The sequence below is a fragment of the Delphinus delphis genome, chromosome 14, assembly GCF_949987515.2.
Source record: "Delphinus delphis chromosome 14, mDelDel1.2, whole genome shotgun sequence".
Classification (NCBI taxonomy): Eukaryota; Metazoa; Chordata; class Mammalia; order Artiodactyla; family Delphinidae; genus Delphinus; species Delphinus delphis.
The window spans coordinates 19,504,500-19,532,078 of record NC_082696.1 but is presented as its reverse complement, the minus strand read 5'-3'; the positions used below and the strand labels follow the sequence as shown (position 1 = coordinate 19,532,078).

Here is a 27,579-nt window from a genome sequence, read left to right as displayed (position 1 = left end):
CATGCTAGGTGCCACCATGTTGGCATCATTGGCATTTGTTCATCTGCTGCTCGCCCTTCTGGGTAACCTCTTACCAGCCACAGGACAGAGGCCCTGGTGGTGCCCCGTTTTCCTCTCCTCTCAGCCTACGTGCATGAGGCTTCCTCTGCCTGGAGCATTTAAATCTCAGTCTTTGTGTGCGAACTAGCTAACTCTATATGTGAGGTGGACCATAAAATAGGATGAACCGGGAAAAACAACAGTATTTGACCATCTTTGACATACAAAAATCAGCAATTTCATACAGCTTAGCTTAATAAAACTAAGCTACTTTGTAGCACTATCAATGTAGTTTAAAAAGAAACCCCAGGCCAATATTAAAAAATAATCCAAAGTAAATGAAGGCATTAAATTTTTAATCCAAAAATCAAATCTCTGAAATTCCTTTTCTTCTTCTTTTGTCTCTCAAAACACACACACACACACACACACACAGATAGAAAGTTGTGTGTGTGTGTATTTCTATATAGGGAATGCATACATACATGTTATGTATTTCTATATCACATGGCCCCCTAGGCCAATAGCTCAATCTGTTCCTCTGGCCTGACCTGGGCTCGGCACTCTCATCTTTCTCGTTTCTCCCCTCTCACCTTCTGGATGTATTCTTTTGCTTTCCCATAAGCAGTTCCCTGAGCTTTCTTATGTAAACAACTCAAATTTGTTGTGCTTACCTAATAAAGGTGCTGCCTAGCAAAGACAAAGTTTCTGTAAAGGAGGAAATTAATTAAGTTACACATTAACCTGTTTTTGCAGTCACAGCATGCTAAGCATACATAGTCTATTTCTGGATTCCATTACTTTTTTTAAAAATTAATTAATTAACATTTATTTAGGGCTGTGTTGGGTCTTCGTTTCTGTGCGAGGGCTTTCTCTAGTTGTGGCAAGCGGGGGCCACTCTTCATCGCGGTGCACGGGCCTCTCTTGTTGCGGAGCACAGGCTCCAGACGCGCAGGCTCAGTAGTTGTGGCTCACGGGCCCAGTTGCTCCGCGGCATGTGGGATCTTCCCAGACCAGGGCTCGAACCCGTGTCCCCTGCATTAGCAGGCAGATTCTCAACCACTGCGCCACCAGGGAAGCCCCCATTACTTTTTTATTTGCTTACACTTTGTGTCCCACAACTAAAGCCACTCTGTCAAATACAATTTTTTTTAACTTAAATTTTTACAAATTAGTTTGTTTGTCCCAGCACTATATTTTTAACAAATAATGCTTGTAAATAAAACGTACAAGAGCATACCAGGATTCCCCAGGCCTCAAACTGCACGCTTGCAGAAATATCTTCAACCGGACAAACTGGAGAATATTCTCTTCAATTCTTCTGGCAGGTGGGGAGGGGTGACCACCAACTATTTTCGTATTTCCTTGTGCAAAGCCAGAAGGTTCAAATTCGTTTCTGACGAGCTTGACCCTGATGTGATAGAATTTTCTGAGCTCAGAAAATGAGTAGCCCTTCCAAATTCCCCTACTGGCCTCCCCATGGCTTTAGGGTTAATAAGGGAGTATTTAGGAGGCAGAAAGTATTTTGAGCTCTGGGAAGTGAGGTAGCAAGAGGACGAGGAGAAGCACTTATAAATGTAAGGTAGCTGTGGTCCCCCCAATTTTTGGCACCAGGGACTGGTTTCGTGGAAGACCATTTTTCCACGGGGTGGGGAGGGGTGAGGGGGGATGGTTCAGGTAGTAATGAGAGCGATGGGGAACGATAGTGAGCACGCATAAAGCTTCAGTCGCTCCCCAGCCCACCGCCGCTCACCTCCTGCTGGGCCGCCCGGTTCCTAACAGGCCTGGGGTTTGGGGACCCCTGCTGTACGGGAAAGGAGATTCAGCCCATTTCATTACCGGAGAGCAGCCTTTGGCATCAGGCTATGTGAAGGATTCCTGGAAAACTCTTGAGAACTTGAAGTTCTCAGTTCACCTTCTCAGGTAGTATCATCATCTTCCTAGAATGATGGTCACCTATTTGCTGAAGAAATCTGACCTTCCCCTCCTTAAAACTATATGCAACCATATCATAGAACTACTTATGTCTCTGATTTCCATTCCCTAGTTGAATATGTTTGAAATATTTACAGTAACTTTTATTGAGACTTTTAGTGTTTGTATTTAAATTTGTTCATAGCAATCATTTAAGAAAGTCTGGTGGTACATATTAGCAAATATTGTACATAGTCATGTAAAAAAGCAAGACAGATGGCCTTTCACTCATAGAAAATCATGTTATATCTTGGTTCTAGTCTATCTCCAGTGATATGATACATTCACATGAAAACAAAATAAAAGTTTAGCAAGCTTAACAGATTATCTGTGCATATTTCTCTACTTATCATTACAACAGTGTTTCATTGAATCTTTAAATTCAGAAATGATATATTTTGAAGGTAATTTTCCATCCATTTTCTGGCAGGAGTTCCATAGAGCTGTAGGGAAGGAAAACATTTTCCTCAACCCTCTTAGGGGTCCTGCCTGGGTCTGAAAATTAAACAGACAAAGATAGGTTAACAGAAGAAAAGTATACAAGATATATTGCATTTTGACATATATGTGGAAGTCTTCACAAGAGAATAAAGACCTATGAAGTGACCAGAGCAGGAAGCTTTTATACCTTTTAGACACCAAAACAATACATTTGTGATGATTTGACAAGGCAAAGGGGTTTGGGCTGGGGGTAGTGAGTGGTGAGGAAGATACTAAGGGTTAGTTTAATGAAGTTTGTTTGAATGGCTTCCCCATCGCTGGTAAAAACCATGTTTTCTCTCCTCTGGATACAGGGAGGGTACCTTTCACATGGGCAAATTTACCCCTGTTTTCACGGAAGAAGGAGGATGGGGTGGGGAAGTCAGAGTAACTTTCCTGCTTCTACCATTTTCTCAAACTTCTTCAGCTTAAGACAGTCCATATACCAAGGTATCAAATTTGGGATAGCATGTCCTGAACCCCATCAGAGCCACCAGCTGAACTACAAGCACAATGATAGGGCTGCAGAAAGAAGTAGAAAGAAGATAACAGGAAACAGATTTAAATCTCACGATTGAAGGGGCACCTGACCTCCTGCTTTGCCAAAATTATGATTCTAAATATTGTTGGAGAAAAATAACTTATTAGGCTACCTTACAGAATTTAGATTTAAGAGATAAAACTTGAGAAAGTTCCAAATTAGTAATATTGTAGGCATGGTAACAGTCTAAAATGGACTGTTTTCTAACAGGATCAGCCTCAGGCAGAAGCAAAGTCCTGCTCCTACAGGTCCTGGGGCACCTTAGACCCCTCACCCCACCCCTCCATTACGGTTTTATGAGGCTGGCAGGCTGGTGCCTAAAGTTTCATCATTACAACTCTATCCCTCTTAAAATAGATAATAATATATGGTCATGATTTGTCCAGTAGACATGTCTGTGAGCAAAGAGCTCCCTGAGGACAGGGATATGCTGTCTTCATTTGTAGAATCTAGAAGCAGGCAGAATGTGTGGTGAAAGGAGGTCATCCTTAACTCTTCGTAGAATATAGAAATGAATTAGTCCCAATCAGTCCCAGTGTGAATTAATTTATCTTATTTCTGACAATCAACAACCTATCTGGGGGCTGGTTTGGTGAGAAACAGAGAGAAAGGGTAAACAGGAAATGCCTAGAGCCTAGGGAAACATCCATAAAGACCAGGATTGAGTGGATGGTCCTGGAAAGCCAATAGACATCAGAGGCAGAGGATTTGGAAAAAAAAAATAAAGCCAGGATTCATCCCAGTTTCTATTTCTTGACTACGTGATCTAGACCATGTCTCTTAGCTTTCTTAGCCTCAGTTTCTATTATAAAGATAATAGAATTGTGAAAATTAAAGGTAGCATAAGCCTATGTACAGCTAATAAATAATGGATGGAGATTAAATTGTAAGAACGTTAAATGATTTATAATAATTATTACAGTTATCTTCAACATCATTAGTGTCAATAAAGAAAATCACTTCCAGGAAAGTACTCTATGGGTACTGAAAAAATAATTAAACATGAATCCAAAAATAAGAAAAAAATAGATGATATAGAAAAGTAACAAACACTTAATCATCCCTTCCTTAGTGTTGCTGAAAAGATGCACATCACGTTTCAGTACGGCTTCATCGGTTTCTTTCCCCCTCCATGGTCACATTCCGTAGCTCCAGTCTAGCAAGCACCCCTTGGAGAAGCATGATTGGAAGTCAAAAGGGAAATTCTGAAGCCGGAAAATCATCCTTATGCGCCTGCTGGAGGAAATCATGTCCTGTTTTTTCTTTAATAGGAATCTCTGCAACAAAGCTCATGTCACTTACTTTCAGCTAAGACCGTTAGCCTTTAGTGATAGATGTGAAATAACTGCCCATTTGTTTTCAAAAGCAATTGTTCAAAACCACTATCCCTTTAATAAGAATATAATGTAATGGTTTCCTGTTCATTTAATTTCCTATTTGGATAAAATGTTTATGACCAAAATGATTTCTAGAACCTCCAAAATGATAGCGTCACACATTCCTTATGATCAGAATGTTGCCTTTGCACTCCTGACTTAGGCAAGGTGACAGTAAGTCACCAAACATCAGCATTACATTCATCCATTAGGACCTGGAAATATGCAGATTCCACCTCAGTGGTGAAACACACCCATGGAGATGTGTGTCCCTGGGAATCTTGTAAATTTTGCCTTTAAAGCAATTAGTCTATTTGAGAAATATACTTGTGTTTTGACCGCACAAGCTTTATGTTCTTGATTGTCTAATTTTATATCTTAAATTTATCCTTAATACCATACTATTTCAGAATTTCTATTCTACAACAATAAGATGAAGTCAGGCCAAATCAGCATTATTGTATATGCCCAGCTCTCTTCTGTTGCTATTACCCAGAATCTTTTTTTTGTTTTTTTGCTGTTTCAAAACTGTCATGCATTAAGAAATATCTTGACAAGTAAACATGTCTTATGGGATATTTTACATTTTGACTTAGCAAATGAATTTAAGAACCTAGGGTGTCCCCAGGTTAAGACTTAGAGTGAGCAGATACTTATAGAATGTGATTCTGGAGACAAGAAGTTTCTCTCTTCTTGCTGATCACAAAGCTTTACGTTTCCACGCTCTGGCAGTCAGGGCCTGAATTCAGGGGAGGCAAGAAAAGCTCCTAAGGCACTACATCTAAGAGACACTCACTTTCAGTGTTGTGCGAGCATCTCCTTGAAGTTTGCATCCAAGGCACCCACTTACCTCGCCCTGATCCGGGCCCTGGCAGCAGTCATTTGGGATAAACCCCAGAAGAATCCAGTTAACATGCAAAGAGTATAACACGGTAAGCCATTAACAACCACCTGATGGAACTAGCTTATTAGATTAGAACCAACCCCACCAAAAGGGTTCTTAGGAAATGGGGCACTGAACAGGTCAGTTTTGAGGAACAGAAAGAATCTGAAAAGGTTTGAAGCCTAGGACACTGCCCAAGGCACAGGAAGTGACCATGACCGAGAAATCACGATGGATGGGGTGGGGGTAAGGAGGCAGCCTGAGAAAGAGGAAGACAGTCGATCTCTGAAAAGGACACGAGAGTCCTGCAAAACTCAGTTTTGTGTGTGTATAAGTATACATCTATAGTATTTTATGTATATTCCTCATGTGTAATATATAAACTATACTGTACATACACATACATGCATGCATATACACACATGTATATATGCACACACATAGGGTATGTGTGCACTTGTGCATATGTGTGTGTTTGTGTATTTAGGGGTCAGGGTGGGAAGTCTTGTCGTGGACACAGAGGTAACAGATTCCCATCAAAGCCAGGACTTACATGCACAAGGAAGGTGAGCCAGCTAACCTGTAGCCCTTTAAATTTGCCTGAAGCTTATTTCTGTGTTTGTGCCAAAGGAAGGGCTTCTATCATCACTGCTACTGTAATGATGGCGTGCAGCAGCTTTCAGCCTCTTCCTCTGTCAGTGGCACCTCTGTCTTAAGAGAGGGCTCCCTGATGAAGACAGCATTTGCATGCCACACTTTGCAGGTCACAGGAGACTTGTGCTTTTCTTCCTTCTCTGACTTGTCTGAACTTTGATTTTTCTGTTTACACTAAGCCTCCTCTCTGCCTGGGTCTCATCTCCAGCCTTGGCCTCCAGCTCACAGCATTCATGGATTGTGTCCTCTCTCTCAGCTTGGCATCCTCAGACTGGCCACCCTTTGTAGTGGAATGCCCATTTTATGATCCCAAAAGGTAAAGCCCATGGTTTTTTGACTCACCTGCTGCTCGATTCTGCTCCCAAAGTGTCTTATCCCCAACACATGGCACTAACATGTGGTGTTCATGGCAACATGGCTTTATGTGGTGACTAGATGCAAACGAGAGGTCACAGCAGGGCCCCCAAGCAGCTGTAACCTCTTTGTGAGCTCAGAGGAGGTGGCTATCTATGAAGCAGTGGGGAGGAGATGCCTAGGTAAGAAAAAAAACAACATGAACTAAACTATAGATTCAAATTGGGACTCCTGGAAAAATATGATCCTAAAACATGTACCTGCCCCCCCTGCCCTCACAGTTTCAACCCCCTTCCCAAGCAGGGCGGCTGTCAGAGCCTAGATCAAGAGAGGCTGCATATTTGCTCTCTGAGCCTGACCAAAGCCCAGGGACCCAGGAAAGAAAGTCCAAGGGTGGGCAGGAGAGCACTGCTTTTCCTGGAAAGAGGTTGGCCCCGTGGAATCCACATAGCCCTGAAAGGATGGGTGTCAACCTGTCTGAATGGTCCTGGAAGGACTTTCCATCCTTCTTGTCCCTGACAAGCTCTGGAAAAGGAGAACAGGTGAGCTGAATCCTCTCTGCTCACGAGGCAGAGAGACAGGCATTAACCTGCAGAAATCAGGAATGGGGGGCACACTGCGGATCACTGCTGCTTAAGACTCGAACCCTGGGAAACACTGACGTGCTTAATAAGGAGAGGAATATGCACATCTGTCCTTTAAGTCAGTGTCAGTGAATATCATTTCCATGTAAGCATGAAAGCTCCTTGAAGTCAGAAACAATGAAAGAATGAATGAATGCCATAGAAACTCCACAATCTGAGGCCATCTTTTCTTAGGTGGGTGAGTTTTACCAAAAGTTATCTGCATAGTACATCTCCAAGGAATGTATCAGTGGGTATAAGACAAAAGGCAATGATTGGAAACTGGGGGACTCGAGTGTTAGTCCTGGATCACCATGAACCACTTTTTATCTCTGTCTGCTGATATTCAAACTCCTGAAAATTGGGGAATTTGAACTAGAAGGGCTCGAAGCTCATTACATTTTATTCCTTTCTGAAAAATTGTTTTGGTTTAAAATAGAAATGCTAAACAACACATTGGACAGTTCCTGGATTGTTGGTGGCCAATTCTCTTATTTAGGTATGTTATGTTTGCACCCGACTAGTCAACTTGTTATCTTGAATTTTCTCTACCTCATAGTACAGGTCCAGTCCAATTTCTCACTCTCCTACTGCCCCTAACACCTCTTTCAAGGTGAGAACCACAGTCTCACTTGTCTGCTGAGCGGTGATCACCTTGGCCGCCATGTTACCTCCTTTCCTAAGCATAAACCAGTGAAGGTTATTGAAGGTGAGTTGCCTTTATATGGCCTGAGAGTAAGAAAGCAAAGAGCCATTACCAACACCCTAAACAGCAAAGAACATTCTGACGGTACCTCAGGCCACCTTTCAAAACGCTAGTCAATCTTTTGCTTTTCACTGGGGTCAAAAGTAATTACTAAAGTTTGACTCTTTTAAAAGATGAGCTTCTCTGAGGTGTTTCAGAACAAGGGCTTTAGGCTGTTGCCTGGAAACAATCCTAAAGGCAAGAGTAGCCTAAGGCCTGAAGGGATCTAGTAAATTAAGAAAGAAAAGTGCCTGCTGCCCATGTCAAAGTCATTCTGCTTTAGTAGAGTCCTAAAAGGACAGTGAAAATCCAATAAGCCGAGTCTGGAGTCTTTTCTTCCCTAGAAATCACAGAAGAGTGAGTTGACTTTGGTGAAGGGACACATGCTGGGTACACTTTCCATAAAACCTCATTAATGAGTTAATGCTGTCCTAGACTCACGTAGCCTTTCACAGGCATCATCTTATCCGGCGTCCTGATGGTCAGGGGACTGGGGCAGCTACTTAACAGCATCCTTGCACGCAAGCTCTTCTTAAACACTGTCCTGACCCAGAGCTTACTGTCTCATGGGATGGGTCAATATTTTTTTTCTTGACCAGCCTATTTTGGAAAAGTTCTCTTAGAACACTCTTCCTTAAGAACTGAAATTGTTTCTAGGTAACTTTCAAATACTGGTTCTCACTCTCCCATAGATTTTACCCTGTTTTAAATGGGACAGTTAAACACTAGCTACTGCAACAGCCAAGCCCCCAAATTTGGATGACTTAAAACAAGAAAGGTTTATTTCTTGCTCTAGTCCAATTCAGGTTGGACAGCCAGCTCCATCTTAGAGCTCTACCATCTGGAACGTGTTGCCAAGGCCGGATAACAGAAATTTGGTGGGAGCAGACTAGCTCTTAGTGCTTCAGTCTGTCAGTGCCAACACATCTGCTCCAAATTCATTGCTCAGAACTGCAACTGACAACCCCCAAATCTGGATGCCTTAAAAACTGAGAAATGAAGGAAAGCACTAAATGTAGGAATTCAGTGGGTGCCAACTGTGTCTGCCACATCCTGTATCCCCAACCAAGCACGCTGATGGAAGGATGAGGCGTGTACCACGATTTGATCCATCACGGTGATAGTGAATCCTGAAACCAGATTGTGCAACGCACAGCGGGTGCTTCTTTGATCAGGCAGCGATGGCCCAGCGGTCATTCCTTCAGAGTCTAACATCTGGCCTTCCTCTGTCTCTGTCCACAACATGTGACTTTCTCCCATAATAGGCTGGGCGTTTAGAGGGATCCCAGCCGTTCACATTTGTTGTTGACTCTGGAACATTTGAACTTGTATCTCCAGACTCAGAGATTAAGAATTTGCCAGCATGAAGGAAGAATGTCAGGTAACGACGTCATTTTATGTTAATTAAAATTATGTTATCCGTTCTGCATTTCAGATACTTCCAAGGGGCTGAAAGTGAGAAGATATCTAGGAAATACACATAAGATTTCTCCAGCAGGCTGAAACTCTTATTTTGTCATCCCACTCTGAAACGGGGAACTGACACTCAGAAAGACTGAGTAAATTATCTGTGTTTACATGACCTGTAAATGGCAAAGCCGGAATAGGAGCCCGGGATCTGTGACTTCTAATCCAGTGCCAAGCGCTATGTTAAGGGCACGCCTAGAACTAGATTACAATCACCTCCAAGCTTTCTCTCTTCAAATGTCAGAATACCAAGCTGACACTGCAGGGAAGAAAAAGAGAGAGAGCCAGGCCCTCTCCGATAATGGCACCCGTGGTGTCAGCGCCAGGGAAATAATAGGCAGTGGCAAATGCCCATTTAAGTCATGCAGAAATGAGTGGCATGATGAGGGCAAGAGGCCTCTGATGGAATAACTGCTTCCCCATGGGGTATTCAAGCAGCTCGAGTCTGCCAGTGCCCAGACTATAAATGAGTCTGCACTGGAGGTGTCACCGCAGCCAATACAATGGAATATGAAGGGGGAGGGGGCAGCCACAGGCATGGTGTTTTCGAAACCAAATGATATATGAATTGCTGAAATGCTGTTCAGGAGAATTTACACCTCTTTGAAAGCTTTACACGTGGAGGAAGAAAAGGCAAAACGGCACGTCAACACTGACTCTGCCCTGACTCCTGCCAGGATGGTGTAGTCAACGTTCACTTTTGTAATAATAGCCTAGACAGGTAGTTTTAAAAAGCTGCTGTTAAGCAGCCGTAAGTTTTGCAAACATGTTTTATTCTTCACTGGTACTAGAATTATTCCATGATAGCATCTGGGAAGTGTATGATGCTGTGGCGCACGACTACTGAAGGGACAGAACATTCATGACAACACGGGACCTCGTAAACCTCCAGCAGGTCATCCTGCAGCAGCAGATTACAGAAGCTTTTGATGAAAATCCGCACAACCTTAGTGGCAATGGCAAATGCATTATAGAAAACAAATGAATTGATTTTCATCTCTGGCATTTTCATAGTACCCTTGCAATCTCAAATAGCTCTTGATCATTCTGGAAGGCAAAGTAGTTTCATTTGTCCCAGTTCAAAAGCATATATGCAAATGCATTATTTAAAATACCCCTTTGACTTTTGTAGTCCCTATCCTGCTATGCAGAGTAATAGTTATTTACATTTGATAGTTTTTGCACGTACACAGCCAGATTTTAATAATGTCTTTTTCGAGCCTCATACGGTGCTTTCAGAGTAGATTGGACAGATATTATTATCCCCCTATTTAAATATGAGGAAATGTGAGACTCGGAGAATTTAGGTACTTTGCCCATGATTACACAGCTAGCAGGAAATAAAACCAATATTCCTAGACAAGACTCACTTCCTGCTTCCTTTCAAAAGGATACAAGACTACATAGCCTCATTGTTCCAATGTTTACCAGTCAGACTCATTTTAAAAAATTCTCCTGGGAGTGGGGCTTCCCTAGTGGCGCAGTGGTTGGAGTCCGCCTGCCGATGCGGAGGACGCGGGTTCGTGCCCCGGTCGGGGAAGATCCCACATGCCGCGGAGCGGCTGGGCCCGTGAGCCATGGCCGCTGAGCCTGTGCGTCCGGAGCCTGTGCTCCGCAACGGGAGGGCATCTGAAAACAAGGTGATTGAAGATACAGGACCTGAGCCTGGAATCCATGAGCACTGGGGGCTGCTTCTGTAGAACCCTTACACGTTTACAAAACACTAAGTCTTGCTCATTTTCCTGAGGAAAGGGCCTCTGACTTTCCAAACTCTTCAAAAAGTTAAGAGCCAATACTTCAAAAGTAATAGGAATATCCTAAGACACTATTTCCCAATCTTTATAAACCTTCCTCTCTTTCATGAATCAAAATAAATTAAGAAGCATAATAAAGAAAATTCATAAATAGGACATAGATCTGCTTTGTTTTTAAACTACATGCATCATCTTACCCTCCAAAGATGTTAGTATTTTCTTGCTCTCCATCCTCTCCCCATCTCTCCCACCCCACAAATCCTGCCCTGGAATAAGGTCTCCTCAGATTGATTAAAACTACTGTCCTCAAATTTAGAAGCAACACTAGATGGGGAATGGAAAGAATTAGTAATTATGGATTTCTGGGGAATGCTGCCCTCTTCTGGCTGCACTTTCTTGTCTTTTGTTGTCCGATTAAGGAGAGATTAGCTGGGGAAGAGACTAGGGGTCAGATTTAGGCGGCAAGAAATATCCTCATCAAGACAACATAGCAACAGTTTACCCTAATTTATGAAGTAGTCAAAGCAAAAATGTAGCAGTTTAAAAGCTAATGCACAGGAATAAATAGCAGTTCTTTTTTTAAAAACAACTTTATTGAGGTACTGACGTGTAATGAACTGTACATATTTAAAGTGTACAATTTGATAAGTTTTGGTATATGTAAACTCCATGAAACCATCACCACAATCAAATAGTGAACATAATCCTTTATCCCCCAGAGTTTCTTCATCCCCCTTTGTAATCTCTCCCTCCTGTTCCTTCGCAGCCTCAGGCAATCACTCATCTGTTTTTTATTTAGATTTTCTGGAGTTTTGTATAAATGGAATCAGTCATACACTATGTGCTCTTTTTTTGGTCTGGCCTCATTTGCTGAGCATGATTTAGTTGGAGTTGTTGGCTATATCAACAGTTTATGCTTTCTAGTGTTGAGTAGTATTCCACTGTATGGATATGCCAGAGTTTGTTTATCCATTTACCTATTGATGGATATTTGGGTTATCTTTGATTGGGGGCTATTACAAACAAAGCTGCTGGCAATGTTCCTGTAGAAGTCTTTGTATGGCTTTCATTTCGCTTGGATAAATAATTGGGAGTGGAATGACGGGATCGTATGGTGGGCGTATGTTTACAATTTTAAGGAAGTGCCAAATTGTTTTCTAAAGTGTTTGCACCATTTATATTCCCAGCAGCCGTATATAAAGTTCCAGATCTTTCACATCCTCTCCAACGTTGGTATGGTTAAATCTTTTTCATTTTAGGCATTCTAATAGGTGTGTAGCAGTACTTTATCATAGTTTTGATTTGCATTTCCTTAATGGCCAATTGTATTTAGTATCTTTTCATGTGCTAATTTGCCACTATCTTTGGATGACCTTCTTTGGTGAAATGTCTGACCCCAAATTTTGCCCGTTTTTTAGTTGTTTGTTTTCTTATTGATAAGTTTTGGATATTTTGTATAGTCTAAGTAGAAGTTCTTTATCACATATATCATTTAAAAATATTTCCTCCAGTTTTGTGACTTTTCTTTTCATGCTCTTAATAGTGTCTTTCAAAGAGCAGAAGTTTTAAATTTCATGAAGTCCAAATTCCCTTCTCTTTTTTATGGATAGTGAATTTGCTTCCTATCTAAGGGATCTTTGTCTAGCCCAATGTCACAAATATTTTCCCCAATATTTTCTCCCAGGAGTTTTAGATATTTAGTATTTCTTTGGTCTATTGTCCATTTTGAGTTAATTTCTTATATGTTGTGAGATACAGATCAATGCTTTTGTTGTTATTCTGTGATTTTCTTTTTTTTTTTTTTTTTTTTTGCCTATATACACCCAATTGTTCTAGCACCATTTGTTGCAAAGACTGTACTTTCTCCCCTGAATCCCCTTTGTACCTTGTTGAAAATCAGTTGTCATACATATATGTGAGTCTATTTCTGGACTCACTATTCTGGTTCACTGATTTGTTTGTCCTTTTCTATGCCAATACTACACTGTCTTGATACTACACTGTCTTTATAGTAAGCATTCATGTCAAGTAGTCTTAGTCTTCAAAATTTGTTCTTATTTTCCAAAATTATTTTGCATTTCCTTATGAATTTTAGAATCAACTTATCTATTTCTACCAAAAAAAAAAAAAAAAGGCATGTTGGCTTTTGAATAGAATTCCTTGAATCTATAGAGCTCTTACATGGAGAATCAACATTTTAATAATATTGACTTTTCCAGGTCACAAACCCTGTATATCACTCCATTTGTTAAGGTCTGTTTTAATTTTTCTCAATAATTTTGTAGTTTTCAGAGTACTGGTTTTATATGTATTTTGTAAGATTTATCCATAAGTACTTCATTTTTAATACTATTGTAAATGAAACACTTTTAAAATTTTAGTTTTCGATTGTTCATTGCTTGTACAAAGAAACACAATTGATTTTTGTATTTTGATTTTGCTTTCTACAATATTACTAAATTATTAATTAGTTCTTGAAGATTTTTCGTAGATATCATCAGATATTCAACATAGATGACCACGTTGTCTACAGATAGCAACAGTTTTACTTTTCCCTTTCCAATCTGCAGTATTTTGATCAAGTATTTTTTTAAAATACTATCCTTATTGCACTGGCTAAATCCTCCAGTACAATGTTAAATAAAAATAATGAAAGTGAATATACTTGTCTTGTCCCTGACCCTGAGGGGAATGCATTCAGTCTTTCATCATTAAGTTATAATGGTAGCCCAAGTTTTGGTAAATGCCCTTTCTTTCATATTGAAGATTTTATTCCTATTTTTCTGACAGTTTTTATCAGAAATCGATTTTGGATTTTGTTAGATATATTTTTTGCATCTATTGAGATAATCATATAGATTTACTTTTTGCTTTGTAGTATGTGAATTACCTTCATTGATTTTTGAATGTTGAACCAACCTGAAATTCCTGGAATAAACCTTACTTAGTCATGATGTTATACTCCTTTTATATATGATAATTCAATTTGCTAAAATTTTGGTTAGAAATTTTGCATCTATGCTCATGGGGGATATTACTTTATAGTCTAATTTTTCCTGTTAGATCTCTGGTTTGTTATTGGAGTAATGCTGGCTTCATAGAATGAGTTAGGAAGTTATTCCCTCCTTTTCAATTTTCTCAAAGTGTCCCTGTAAAATTAGGACTATGTCTTTAAAATGTTTTGTAGAAAATAACTATGAAGACATCTGGCCCTGGAGTTTCTTTGTGGAAAAAATTTTACTTACAAAATTAATAATTTAATTAATAATTAATTAATATTTTAATTAATAAGATTATTGGTTGTAAATTAATAAATTAAATTATTCTATTTAATTAATTATAATATATTTAATTGGTAGTTTGTGTCTTTTAAGTAAATTGTCCATTTTATTTAAATTGTCAAATTTATGGGATAGAGTTGTTCATACATTTCCTTTAATGCTTTTAATATCTGTAAGAATTTAGAGTGATGTTACCACTTTCATTCCTGATCTGATTCATTTGTTTCTTTGTTTTTTCTGATCACTCAGGCTAGAAGTTTATCAGTTTCACTGATCTTCTCAAAGAAACAATTTTGGTTTAATTGATTTTTGTCTGTGGTATCTCTGCTTTCTATTTAATCGATTTCCAATCTAATTCTGTTACTTCTTTTTTTCTGTTTACTTTAGGTTTAATTTTCACTTATGTTTTTAGTTTCCTATAGTGGAAGCAGAGGTCATTGATTTAAGATCTGCTTTTCTAATATTGGCATTTGGTGCTATTCATTTTCCCCTAAGTATGATTTTAGAGTCATTCCACAAATTCTGCTGTACTGGTATTGAGTTCAAAATACTTCACATCTCTCTTTTGATTTCTTCTTTGACCAATAGGTTATTTAGAAGTGTGGTGTTTAGTTTCCAAATATCTGGTAATTTCTCAAGGATTTCTTATTGAGTTCTAATTTAATTCCATTGTGATCAGAGAATATATCAAAATTTTGCATGACCCGAATCTTTTTAAACTTATTGAGATTTGTTTTATGCCCCAGAACACAGTCTGCCTTGGTAAATGATTCATGTGCACTTGAAAACGAATGTTCTGCTATTGTTGGATGACATGATCTATAAATGTTAGCTCAAGTTGGTAGTGTTGTTTGTGTTTTCTACATCCTTGTTGATTTTCTGACTACTTATTCTATCAACTATTGAGAGACTGAAATCACCAGCTATCATTGTTTGTCTTTCTCCTTGCAGTTCTATCAGCCTTCTCCTAAGGTATTTGAACCTTTATTTCTAGACCTATAAACACTTAGGATTGTATTGTCTTCTTCAGTAATGTCTTCTTGACCAATTTACCCCATTATTACTATGAAATGATCTTGTTTCCCCCTTGTACTATTCCTGGCTCTGAAATATACTTTGTCTGACAGAAATACAGCTACTACAGCTTTCTTTTGATAGTGTTAGCATAGTGTGTATTTATCTGTATTTTAACTTTTTACCTAGTAGTGTCTTTCTATTTAAAAGTCTTTCTTGTATGCAGCATATAATTGGGTCTGACAACTTTTGCCTTTTAATGGGATATTTAGGTCATTTACATTTATTGTGCTTACTGATATGGTTAAGTTTAAACCAAGCATCTTGCTGTTTGTTTTTTAATTGCCACATTTGTTTCCCTTGTCTCTCTTTTTCTTCTGTTTTTTTGATTAAATGAATTTTATTTTCAATTTATCTTTTTTGTTGGCTTATTAGCTATTATTCTCTGTATATTTATTTTTGTGGTTGCTTTAGTTTTACAGTAGACACCTCTAACATATAATAGTCTATATTTTAGTGATAGTATACTACTTCAGGTAAAATATAATAACCTTACAGTAGAATACTTCCACTTATCTCTTATCTTGGTCTTTAAGACTTTTACATAGGTTATAAATCCTAGACTACATTTTTATTATTTTTTAGAGTCAATTTTTTTCAAAAATATTTAAATAATAATAAAAAGTTCTTATAAATTTACCCCGTGTATTTACTATTTTCAGTGCTCTTTATTTCTCTGGTTAGATGCGTATTTCCATCTGGTATTATTGTCCATCTAATGAACTTTATTCATTACTTCACATAGTGTAAGTCTGCTTCATGACTATAATATAGGTACCTGTAAATCTTTTCAAGGATTTTTGTGGTATAAAATTAAGTTACTTGGAAACAGTTTGATCTTTTGGGGTCTTGTGTTTAAAATATTTCAAGGAGGATAAGAACAACCTTTAGTCTAAGGCTAATTTTGCCTCATTACTGATTGCAAATCTCTTCTATGTACTTATCCAATTTCCCACGAATTATCAGGTTTTCCATTCTGGTTAGTAGGAACAGGCACAATTCCCAACTTTGCATGAATGCTTGAAACTTTCACATCTCTTCTTTTTCTCTCGATCTAGTTCTTACCTCTTCAGTACTCTGTCCTGCAAACTCTAGCTTCTTTAATCAGCCTAAATCCTCAGTCCATCTCCTCAACTCAGGGCATCTGCTCGGCTTCCTAGATTCCCCCTCCCTGGGCTGCAGCCTGGAAACACTTTTAAGGCAGTATTCTGGGGCAGTCACTGGGCTCAAGCCACTTGTTTCTCATCACTCAGGGTCATTTACCTTCATTACCTGATGTATACTGTCTTGACTATTTTTTCATGTATTTTATCTAGTGTTTTGCTTCTTTAATGTGGGATGATAAATCTTTTTCCTGTTATACCATATTCACAGTCCTTTTTTTTAAAAAAACTTTAGTGTTTTTTTTATAGAGAGCTTATTCTTTCTATATTTTTATGAGCTAAACTTTGGCACTCAGAATGGGGGCTTGCCCTCAGGGAAGGAGCAACAGAATTTAGGTGTAATAGCAAGGGGTTATCAAATACCATAACATCCCTTCAGAACTATTTATGCTTTGAAAATATCTTAACTCTCTGTGTCATTAAGGCTATAACCCAAGCATCTACTTTTTGAACAGCAGTGAATGCCACTATATTTGAAGATAAAGTGACATGGTAAATTATGTACAAGATACACACTCAAAGATCTATTCCTTTAGATTTTTGTATGATGTGGAGACAATCCCTTGCCCCCCAAAATGATCTTTCCTATTTATTTAGTAGTAATTTCTAAGCATCCTCCATAGCCCTAACCCAACTTCCAAACAGAAAAATTTAGAAATTAATATGACAATTTAAAAATTAATATGATAGGAATATTTCCAGATTATTCCCAATCCAAAGAAATGCATACTGCCTACTCTATCTGAAACAAAACTCCAAATGAAATCTGATGGTTTTTAATGCCAATCTCTTTGAAAGACTAATCAGTAATAAATCTCTACCCTTTGTAGTATGGCTCCCAAGTGTACTGAAACATTAGCAAAACCTTCCTAATTGCCAAATTTAATTAGAGTTCTTAGGTTAGGTTTTTTTTTCTTTTATATATGACTTCTTTGAAGTATTTGAAACCCTTGAAAACTTTTATCTTCTTGAAATTTTCTTATTCCAATCACTTTTCTTCTGGTTCACTCTCATAATATCTCACCTAGACTATTACAATAGCCATGTAATTATGAAAGGCATGAAGTAATTGGTAACAACATAATATAGTAGAATATAGAAACAGCCAAATCAGGGATGTCCCATTTTGAAAGAAATATTCCCACCTTAACATGATGTTCTTATGATTAATGAGAAAAGTAAACTCAATCCATGTTTCTATTTTGTCCCCATTTTATTCAATAAAGAACTGTATTGCACATGGCTCAGAATATATGAATTACTCATATGCCTCAAAGTGTTATTCCTCATGCAGGGAGAGGAAGAGTGATTGCCTGATGTTTACTCTCACATACACACTTTATAATCCACAACAGAGGACAAAATATTGAGAAACAAGTTGCGCAAGAGTGAAAAATATCCTCTGCACAGGCTGCTGTGTTTATTTGCCTGCTGTGATCCATTAGCAAAGATCTGTTCCTTGACTTCTAGATAAGAATTCTCTCAGTACAGCAAGTTGGGGAGAGAAGGGAGTTTTTTTTTTTTTCTAACTGGTGAAGCTAGGCCCAAAACATATTTGTAATTCCTTGTAACGTATCACACAAAATGAGTACCCAATTAATATATTCTAATTGTCATTACTGAGCATAAATCTCAATTTACCCAACTCATATCATTCCCAAGAGGAGAAAAAACCAAGAATTTGAGTAAAGGAACTTTTGATGAGGTATAAAACATAACAAAATATCTAAAACCTTGAGGGGTATGCCATTTTTCTTAAACAAATCCATCTTACTCTCTATAATTCAATTTATCAAGAGATTTGAAAATGTTAGTGAAATCTCATAAATAAAGCTTCTGAATTAAATATAAATTATATATGCACAAATCAGATAGTAGCCTGTTTGGAAAACTGCTTACAGGTTTAGCTGTCATTCACTCTGTTGCAAAATGTATTGAGGGCATGCTTATCAACTGCTAACAATGAACACCAAAAACCTCAGGGTAAGTTTCTCTGATGAACTACACAGATGACTGGAATGCCTTAATAATGTGTCTTCATTGCCAAATACAGGATTTTTTTAGACTTCATTGAGTATAGTATTGACATGTTTATCTTCTGGGAAAAAAATATAATCTCACAGTTTAACATTCTTTAATATTGGAAAGAACCTAATAAAAAGCATAAGTGCTGTAGTGAAATAAATTAGTTTTACTTTGGAGGCCTATATATTCTTCATTTAACAAGAATGGACAAATCATGCAATTCATGAATTTATTCCTAGAGAACAGAAGTTAAATTCCTCACGTAGGACATGCTTAACTTGGAGAACTGAGTTATTTTTGAGGAAGTGCCTTCAGGAAACTTTATTCAATTTGAAAGTAATTCAAATTTGGGAAAATTTTGAAGTATGAAAGTTTTAAAATAATCATGTTAACTATCACTCATTGCTCTAAGTTGGTTTTCCTTTTGTATCATAAATGTATATAAACATCCCCAGGTTACTGCTAAAAAAAATCATCACCATTATTCATTTATTTATTCACCAAACGATTTTTGAACACTTACTGCATGCCAGAAATAGTGTAAGATGTTAAATATTAAAAGATGACCAAAATACAGTCTATGACTTATGTTTTACAGTCTTTAAACTTAAACTTCTAGTATCATAAAGCAACAGGTAAAGACTCAGAAACAATGCATTGTGACAAATGGATTGGGTCCATCAGGATACAGAAACCACACTGTTATTTGAACGAGGAAATTGTACTACAAGGAATTATTAATTAGGAGATTAAAGAGAACTCTAAGGGGTCCACAGGTAGCAGATGCAAAAGCTACTACCCCCAGGCTAAGGAAGAGTAGAAAATATGGAGACTAATGACTAGGAGAGGACCTTGCCCCCAACCAAGGCCGAGATCTAGCCCTCTTCGAAAAGGGCATGTCTATGACAGGAGCACAAAATCTGCTGCTGACAAAGAAACTTGCCAGAGGGAAAGGGACAATGCCGTTCTGTAGAAACAGCCTATGTTTTGGAGTATGAGGGCAGCCTGGAGTTGGTTTACAGAAGCAGCCCATCACTGTGAGAGACTGCGGATAGATTAGACCTACTTGGAAGTGGCTACTGGTGAGGAAAGGATGGTCAGAAATGCAACTGCACAGAGTATTTCATTATTTCACTTCTCATTTACAAATGTGCTTAGTTCCACAAAATAATATATTTTATGTGTAGAATCCAAATTTTACTAGAGAAATGGAAGCTGAGTCTCATTGCTGGGGAGGGTACGGAGGGTATGAAGGGTATCCAGGGGACCTGGAAATAGGCTATCTGACGTAGCAACAAAACAGATTTTATAAGAGCTGTGTTCAGTGGAGATTTGTCTAGGAGCAGGATGTGTAGTGTTGTGACTGTCATCCTTTTCAGAGCCTCTATAACTCTTAAGTAGAGCTTACAAAAATAAGAAGAAAAAAATGATGATGAATGGTAAGTGCAATTGGATTTCATCTGAAACTAAGTGAAGGGTCGAATTTCATGTACTGATTGATGTTAGGCCAAAAGAGGATCAACTTGAATGGGTGAGAAGACTGCTAATATCTGGGTTACTCAAGCAATGCGTGGTCACCGTACAATTCAAATTTTTAAAAGAAAGAAGCATGACAAAAGTAAAACAAAACTTTCAAAAAGCAACCCCAACTTCCAGTTTCCATTCTGACATGTAAAGAGCTTAGAAATTGTCACTCCCATCCTTAATATTACAAAAAAAACAACAAAAAACTCAAAACCGATGACCTCCATCAAAAACTTGAGTTCATAAGGCAAACTGCTGCACTGAAGACTGGAGACATAAGAGAATGCAGAAAACCACAAGTTTTCCATAATTTCTTCCAGAAAATAGAAGCAGAGGAAACACTTGCTAACTTGATCTATGATGGCAGCATTACCTTAATACTACAATCAGACAAACATCATAAGAAAGGAAAACTACAGGCCAACATTGCTCATGAACATACATGAAGAATCTTTAACAAGATATTAGCAAATTGAATCCATAAATACATAAAAAAGATTATACACCATGACCAAGTTGGATAAACATCTTTGTATGTATATTTTTGTGTACTTATTCGATTATTTCCTTAGGATAAATTCCTAGAAATAGAATTGCTAGATTACAGGGTGTGCATATCCTGAAGAATTTTAATGATTATTATTAAAATTACCTTCAAGAGAGCTGACCTAATTTTTATTTCCACCACAATAATCTAAGACAGCTGTTTGAGCTTGTATGTATCCTCTCTGGTGATTTTGTTTTATTTCTGTTAGGTTCTCTCCCAAGTTTTAAAATAATGATTTATACAGTAAGGATTTATAAGAATTTTTCATATTTTGTACCTGATTTTTCCTGCTTTGTCATTTGCCTTTCAACTCTATTTTTGGTGTTTTTGCCATAGGAAGTTATTTTTTTTAATATGTATGTAATTTAAAATCTGAGTATTTAATGCATGGTATGTTCTGGAATAACAATTCATCTGTTTCCCCCACTGACCTTCATCTTTAAATTTATTGTTACTCAATTATAAGTTTAGGGATCTGTTTTGTATTTTCTATTACATTCTTTTGATATACCTTTCTTCTCTGACATCAGAACCATCTTGTTTTAGTTATGGAAATGATATATTACCTTTAAATTTCTTTAATTTTTATAGCTACTCAGATTACTTTATTCTTTCAGATTGAGTGTAAAATCATGTAATAAATTCTCAGAACGTTTTACATTGATTTCAGGAAGGTCCCCACCATGCAGTGGGGCATGGCTGCACCCTCTCCAATGAGGTCTGAATCTCATGGTAGGGAAGAGGAGAGGAAGGTGGAATCTTCCATATTTGTTTCTTCCTTGTGTGCTCTATCTCAGCCCTAGAGGTAGGTATTGCTCCCATGTCCATTACTCTTATATTCCTTAGACTTTTCTTTCAGGAAGCCATTCCTATACCAGGATGGTTATTAATAGTTTAACTTTGCCTAGAAGTGCCTGAAAACTATATAAACACACCTCATTAAATGTAAATTAAATACCCCAACTCCACTGAATCTCTGGGGCCACTTCAAAACCATCTGACACAGAAGTGTGATGGAGGGGAAATTGGAGTAAAAGAAAACAACTGTCTTAATTTGTTGAAATTGAAGTAGTTTACTTTTCCAAATTTTACAAAAATATGTGACCCAAATGAATACATTGTCATACCCAGGGGGTGGCAAGTGAGCAGGCTTGAGCTTAAGCTTCAGTAGCTTCATGACAATTCTGCCTCTACTCTTAAGACTTCAATTTTGGAAGGTTGCAACATGAAGACGTAAGCTCCTCCTGGATTTCTGTTCAGTAGAGTGGCCAGAGACGTCCTGGGTCCAGGGACAGACCAACAGAAGTCTTCCTGATGGCATACATGCGCCATGTTGGCAGTGCACTCTGCGGTATCCATACTTGGCCATGAAAACAACAGCATCTCTGCCAAAGCTGCCCAGTGGTGCAACTGGGACATCATTTCTGGCTGTGACTCCCCCAAGCCTGTGAAGCTGCCAAATACGCCTTAGTGAACACCTTTAATGTACAATGAAACTGTCTAGAAGAGAATCCGTTATTTCTAAATAAAAGAAAAATTTTAACTTAACTGTTAAAAGTCAGTGAGCCTGACCCCTTCAATTTGTGGGTTATCCCAAGGACTAGATGAGAGGGAAGCCTTTCCTGAACCCCCAAGCTAGTCAGATTATTTTGTTATGTGTCCTTCTAGAGCTGCATTCAAGGCACTAATTTTAGTTTTCATTATACATTTTATGCAATTAGTTTATTGACATCTGTCCCCCAAAAGACTAAGAATCCTGAGATCAGAGACTATGTCTATTTTACTTCACCAGTACTTATCACCTGTAGGTGCCCAATAAATGTTCATTTGAAGAGAAATAAAATCACTTATCAAATGAATTCATTCTTCTGCTTTTATGCTTTCATCCTGCACTTGCCTTTTTTTTTTTTTTTTTACCATATTTAACACATTCTGTTGATATTATCTATTTACTGGTCTGCACACCCTATTAGAGTATAAACCCCTAGAAGTTCAACATTATTTCTCAATTATTTAAAAATCCCCAATAACTACTCAATAAATGTTTGTTGAACTGATCTGTGCCCTGAACTGGGAATTAGTATTTCTGCCATGTATATCAGATGGCTTACATAGCCTCTTTGAGATTCAATTTTTTTTTTTATCTGTAGAGTGAAGAAGTTAGAATAGAAATAATCTCTTAGGATCCCTTCCAATTAAAAAAGCTTAAAGTTATATGATTCTAAATATAAAATACATTCTCATATCTCAAATCACTAGCAATATCTTAAGCAATTTAAATGAGAAAAAAAGGCCTTCAGGGTAAATTTGAAGATGTGGGGAGAAATTCCATAAAAATATATAGGATAGAATTTTGTCAATTATTTGATTTTTACTCAACAGAAGTATAAACAATAAAATGTTTATTCACAGAAGCCAAGTTGGATAACCACAAAGAGTTTATGCTCTTCTGGCGCCACGCAGAAAAATCCCTAAAATGTGTGTGCATTTTTTAAAGCTTATCATTTCAGGAAATAAAGTACTTTGTACTTCTTGGGAATTTGAGAAATGTGATTATGCCTGCTGGGTAGTATTACTGTACACAAAGATTTAAAAGTTTCCTTTAGGAATTTACTATTATACTCAAGGAGAATATGGTAGATATTGGGGCACATTGGACCATTTAACATAACTCTCTTTTAACAAGTGTGATTTCTGGTAAAGAATAAAACATGTATATTTGAATGATTCTGTTTTAACTTTTACCCTGCTCTTACAAATGTAAATTCTATATTGAATCTACACGATGCAACTACTGGAAAATCTGTTTATTTTCAAAATAAATAATTTATTTAGTGGCATTTGCTCCAGAGCCTGAGAATAATTTTCATAAATCAAATAGTTCATCAAGATGTTTCAAAGAAACAGAAAAGGAAGGCAATTTGAGAACACTGGGTAAATGAAAGTAGCTGCTTTCTCATATCCTCATAAAAAATACATCCCTTAATCAACAAGATTACTTCCTTTTGTAAGAATGAATAAAGTGTATTACCTCCAACTCCTTCCAACCTCTACTTTCAAATGACTGTGTGGATCTAAAATATGAGTGTGTAGAAAAAGATCTAAGTCTGAGAAACAGTAATGAGGACCACTGGCCTCGAAAGATGAACTCAGCTAGACTGTCAGAGTATCAGACATTTCACTACTAGGGATTCATTCCTTGGGGATTTTTGCCATGTGGAAGCAGGTCCCTTTTTGGTGTCTAATTTGGGGGGGATCACTAAATATATCAAACTTTTACTATTCAATCATGTTGCACCTATAACTTAGAGTACTGTCAGCCCAACCATGAAAGTAAGTCACAAGCTGGAAGGAATATCAGTTAGATTGGAGAGATGAGGAGAGAGGACCTATAACCAAGTAGGGCAGGCCTAGGGGACCAGAATGAGGCATCTCTGCATTCATATTGTGGCTTATTGTATCACTGGGGTTGGGGAGAGGGAAGGAAGGAACAGAGAACAGTAATGGATACTTAAAGGAACAGCAAGATGATGGCAGAAATTAAATTTACAACTTTGCCAGGGACAGATTATATGTTTCGTGGTCTACTTATTACAGAAAAGTTGCTTCTGAAAGTCAGAAAGTGGCTTTGACTGCCAACCTGGAGTTCACCTTCCTTTGAGAGACCATTCAGTATTTCTAACAACAGCAACAACAGCAGCAGTTATTCACAAGTTATAACAATTATACCAAAATGCCATACATAGTAAATAAGATACTCTTTGGTTTAGCATGTTCTCACTTGAGTATTTAAAAATTTTTTTTTTTTTATCTTTTATAGAAACATAGAAAAACATACTCTGAACAGTTTGGGCACAACTCTAACTTTTGATATCACCAACCCCCAGTAACTGGCCCTGTACTAGGACATGCATGCTTCATAACCTCAGGCTCTTCCATTAACCTCTTCTCTGAAGCTGGGATGCTAAATAGGAATTCTTCATTTTGAAGTTCAGCCACAGTGAAAGGTAAGAGTATGATTATGCAGACTGCAAGTGTCAGAAAGGAATATATATGGCTCCTATATATGGCTCAGAGGTAAACCAACATCACTGTAATTCAGGAAAACTGACACTCAAAAGAGAGTGTTCTCAGGCAGAGAAAGACACATTGCTTACTAATAATGCTGGCTTTCCAGATACAAGAAGGGAGTGGTAACCTTGGCATCAAATTTGTATATTGTAATTTACCATTTATGTACATTAAAATTAAAAAGATTTAAAATTAAAAACTCCATGGTCAAAAACAAACAAAAAATATGCTTTCAGATTCCGAAGAAATAACTCAAAAAGTGATACATCAAATGACAGCATATTTAATATGGTTAAGAAGAAATTGTGAAAAAAAAAAAACTACAGACTTCTGGAGGCAGCACACATGTATATTTTAATTTTTCATTTCTTAACTGTGTAATTTACTTTATTTTTTAGACATCGTCATTCTTTTTCCCCACTGGTGCACTTCTTATATGTAGAAAAAATAATACTCAATACCCTGGTATAAATTAAAAATATATATGCTTTTTAAAGCATGTGTTTACATTTGATGTTAATTTCTCATGTTTAAATATTTTTATATTATATTAAACTTTTATGCAGAAAGCATTTCTAAATTACGAACCAGAATCCATTTGAGCTACACCAAGACATAAATATTTGCTTCATAGTTTTTTATTAACGATTTTAAATGTTATTTTTCTATTTAAAAAACCATGTGTACAGTTTGAGTTGTCTTCAATACAAATTTAAAAATTAATCAGCTATAATGGCAATGTGGCATAGTGATTAAGAGAGGGGTTTGTGGTATCAAAATGCCTGATTTTAATTCTGCCTCTAACAATTTCAAGCTGTTTTACCTTACAGAAGGTATTAACCTCTCTGTACCTCAGCTTCCTCATCAGCAAATGAGAACAATCGTAGCAACTACCTCAAAGAATTGTTATGAGCCCTGTTCATTTAAAGCCATTACTGTTACTATTGTGTCTAGTGTCAGCCGAGTAGATATCTTGGTATTGTTTTCACTATCATCCCCAAGAATCAATTTGCACTTATAGACACGTGATGCTTTGCTAGGTACATGAGTTCATCAGTTGAGTCCTCTCAAAACCTGCAGACCCACACATATGCACATGTACACACATCCTGCAATAGAACGGCCTGTACCAAACTCTGAAATAACCAATTAAGAACATCATCTACAGATGTGCTGTGCTGACATTAGAAACAGGTTAAAGGTAAATGGGAAGGGATGTGGAGAAGCCCGTGGAAGTCCCTGGGAATTCTGCATTTCACAAAGAAAAGTACAGATCCCCTCTGGTTAATGGCTTCATGGAAGAGCAGTGACAGTTTAAGAGAGGAGAGACACAATTGGGTGGAGTTGAAAGAAAAGCACATTATCTAGGCTTACAAGGCTGTTATCTTAAAGACTTGGCATTTGGACTGGAATGACTGTATCATGGGAGTTTGAGACAATTTTGTCTAACATGATTAAAGACTCATGAACCAAAGAATAGAAACTAAGGAAATGAAGTTCAAGGCTTGTCCCTGACGGGCTGTGAAGCTCGGTATGTGGATCTTAGAGTTCTCAAGGACAAAATCAGTGACAAGACACTATCAGGCTTTGGGGGGAGATAAGCAAGAGCATTTTAGGAAGAACTTCAAGGGGCTAAGAGATGGATGAAGAAAACCATGCTGACCACAGGATGACAGTGAGAAGTGCAGGACAGCTGTAGGCAGAGTCCAGAGGGAGACTAAAATTGATCAAGACACAAAATGAAAAGTACTCGGGACAGGTGGTAAAAATGTGGGACAGATACGAGGGAAAAGCATGAAGCAGAATAAAGTTTAGTTTAGCAATAAAATGCATGAACAGAATGCAGAGGAGGTGAAATGACACTAGTTTGTGGCTTGAAATGGGAAAGAGATGATGACACAGCTGCTTTGATTGACAGCAGGGTGGAACAGAGGATTTGAAGGAAAACATAACATTGTTCTTGAATCTTCAGCTGACATGGAATCTCCATCGCAACTCATCCTATGTTCAGGGAAATGTAAATCAAGAGTGTGAGCAGGCAAAAGGAAAATTACATTTGTACTTCAAAGTTCTTGATACCATGTGAGGTCAGCACTTACCATCTAAACTCGCTGCTGCTTCTCTCCTTTTCTTAACCCTTTGTCTCTATCAGTTACCCAGTAGTTAGGCATCTGGCCTGTGTAGGGGGAAGACAGAACCTAGGATTCAAAGATAGTTTTTTTTTCTTTTTTTCTTTTTTCTTTTTTGCGTTACGCGGGCCTCTCACTGTTGTGGCCTCTCCTGTTGCGGAGCACAGGCTCCGGACGCGCAGGCTCAGCGGCCGTGGCTCACGGGCCCAGCCGCTCCGCGGCATGTGGGATCTTCCCGGACCGGGGCATGAACCCTTGTCCCCTGCATCGGCAGGTGGTCTCTCAACCACTGCGCCACCAGGGAAGCCCTCAAAGATAGTTTTATGTACACACAGACTGAAGCACGCATGCACATACATACACCTTCCAAAGATAGAAAACAGTATCAGAATTAAATTTAAGAAGCTATTTCATTAATGCCCTTTCCACGTCGTTTTCTTTGGTAAAATGACTCCTGCTTTCTGCACTTACTCATATAAAAATATCTTTGTTATTCCTTACATTTGTTTCAAACGTATCACTTCATAAACAGTTGAATTGTGGAAAATAAGAGGAAATGTTCACAATACCTCCTTAGTTGGTCATCTCTCTTCTCCCGTGGAACTAAAGAAAGTAGTATAAGCAACACGTTTTTAAACAACAGACAGTACAGAAGAAGTGGTGCTTTGAGGGCCCATTTAAGTTTGATGTATTTTCAGAGAGCCATAACACAGTGCTGAAGAAATACATGCAAGTGTGCCACGAAGAAAAGAGCAAAACAAAACGTTACTCTCAGAATGAGCATCTGAGAGCCAGCTCCCATCCTGAGCTAAGTACCTCCACTTCAGCATAGGCAACAAATATCTAATTAACACAAATATCTAATTGCTTTAACA

The 27,579-nt window shown here is 37.9% G+C and overlaps 1 protein-coding gene across 1 annotated transcript in view; it reads right to left on the bottom strand.

The window, feature by feature from the left end:
• Nucleotides 1-2,268: 2,268 nt before the first annotated feature.
• The window catches only part of EPM2A (EPM2A glucan phosphatase, laforin), a 202,871-nt gene continuing 177,560 nt past the window's right edge, over nucleotides 2,269-27,579 (bottom strand). The window contains exon 4 of the mRNA XM_060029837.1: nucleotides 2,269-2,508. Coding sequence (XP_059885820.1) covers nucleotides 2,396-2,508 — 113 coding nt within the window. The 3' untranslated portion in view covers nucleotides 2,269-2,395. The remainder of the gene's footprint in view (nucleotides 2,509-27,579) is intronic.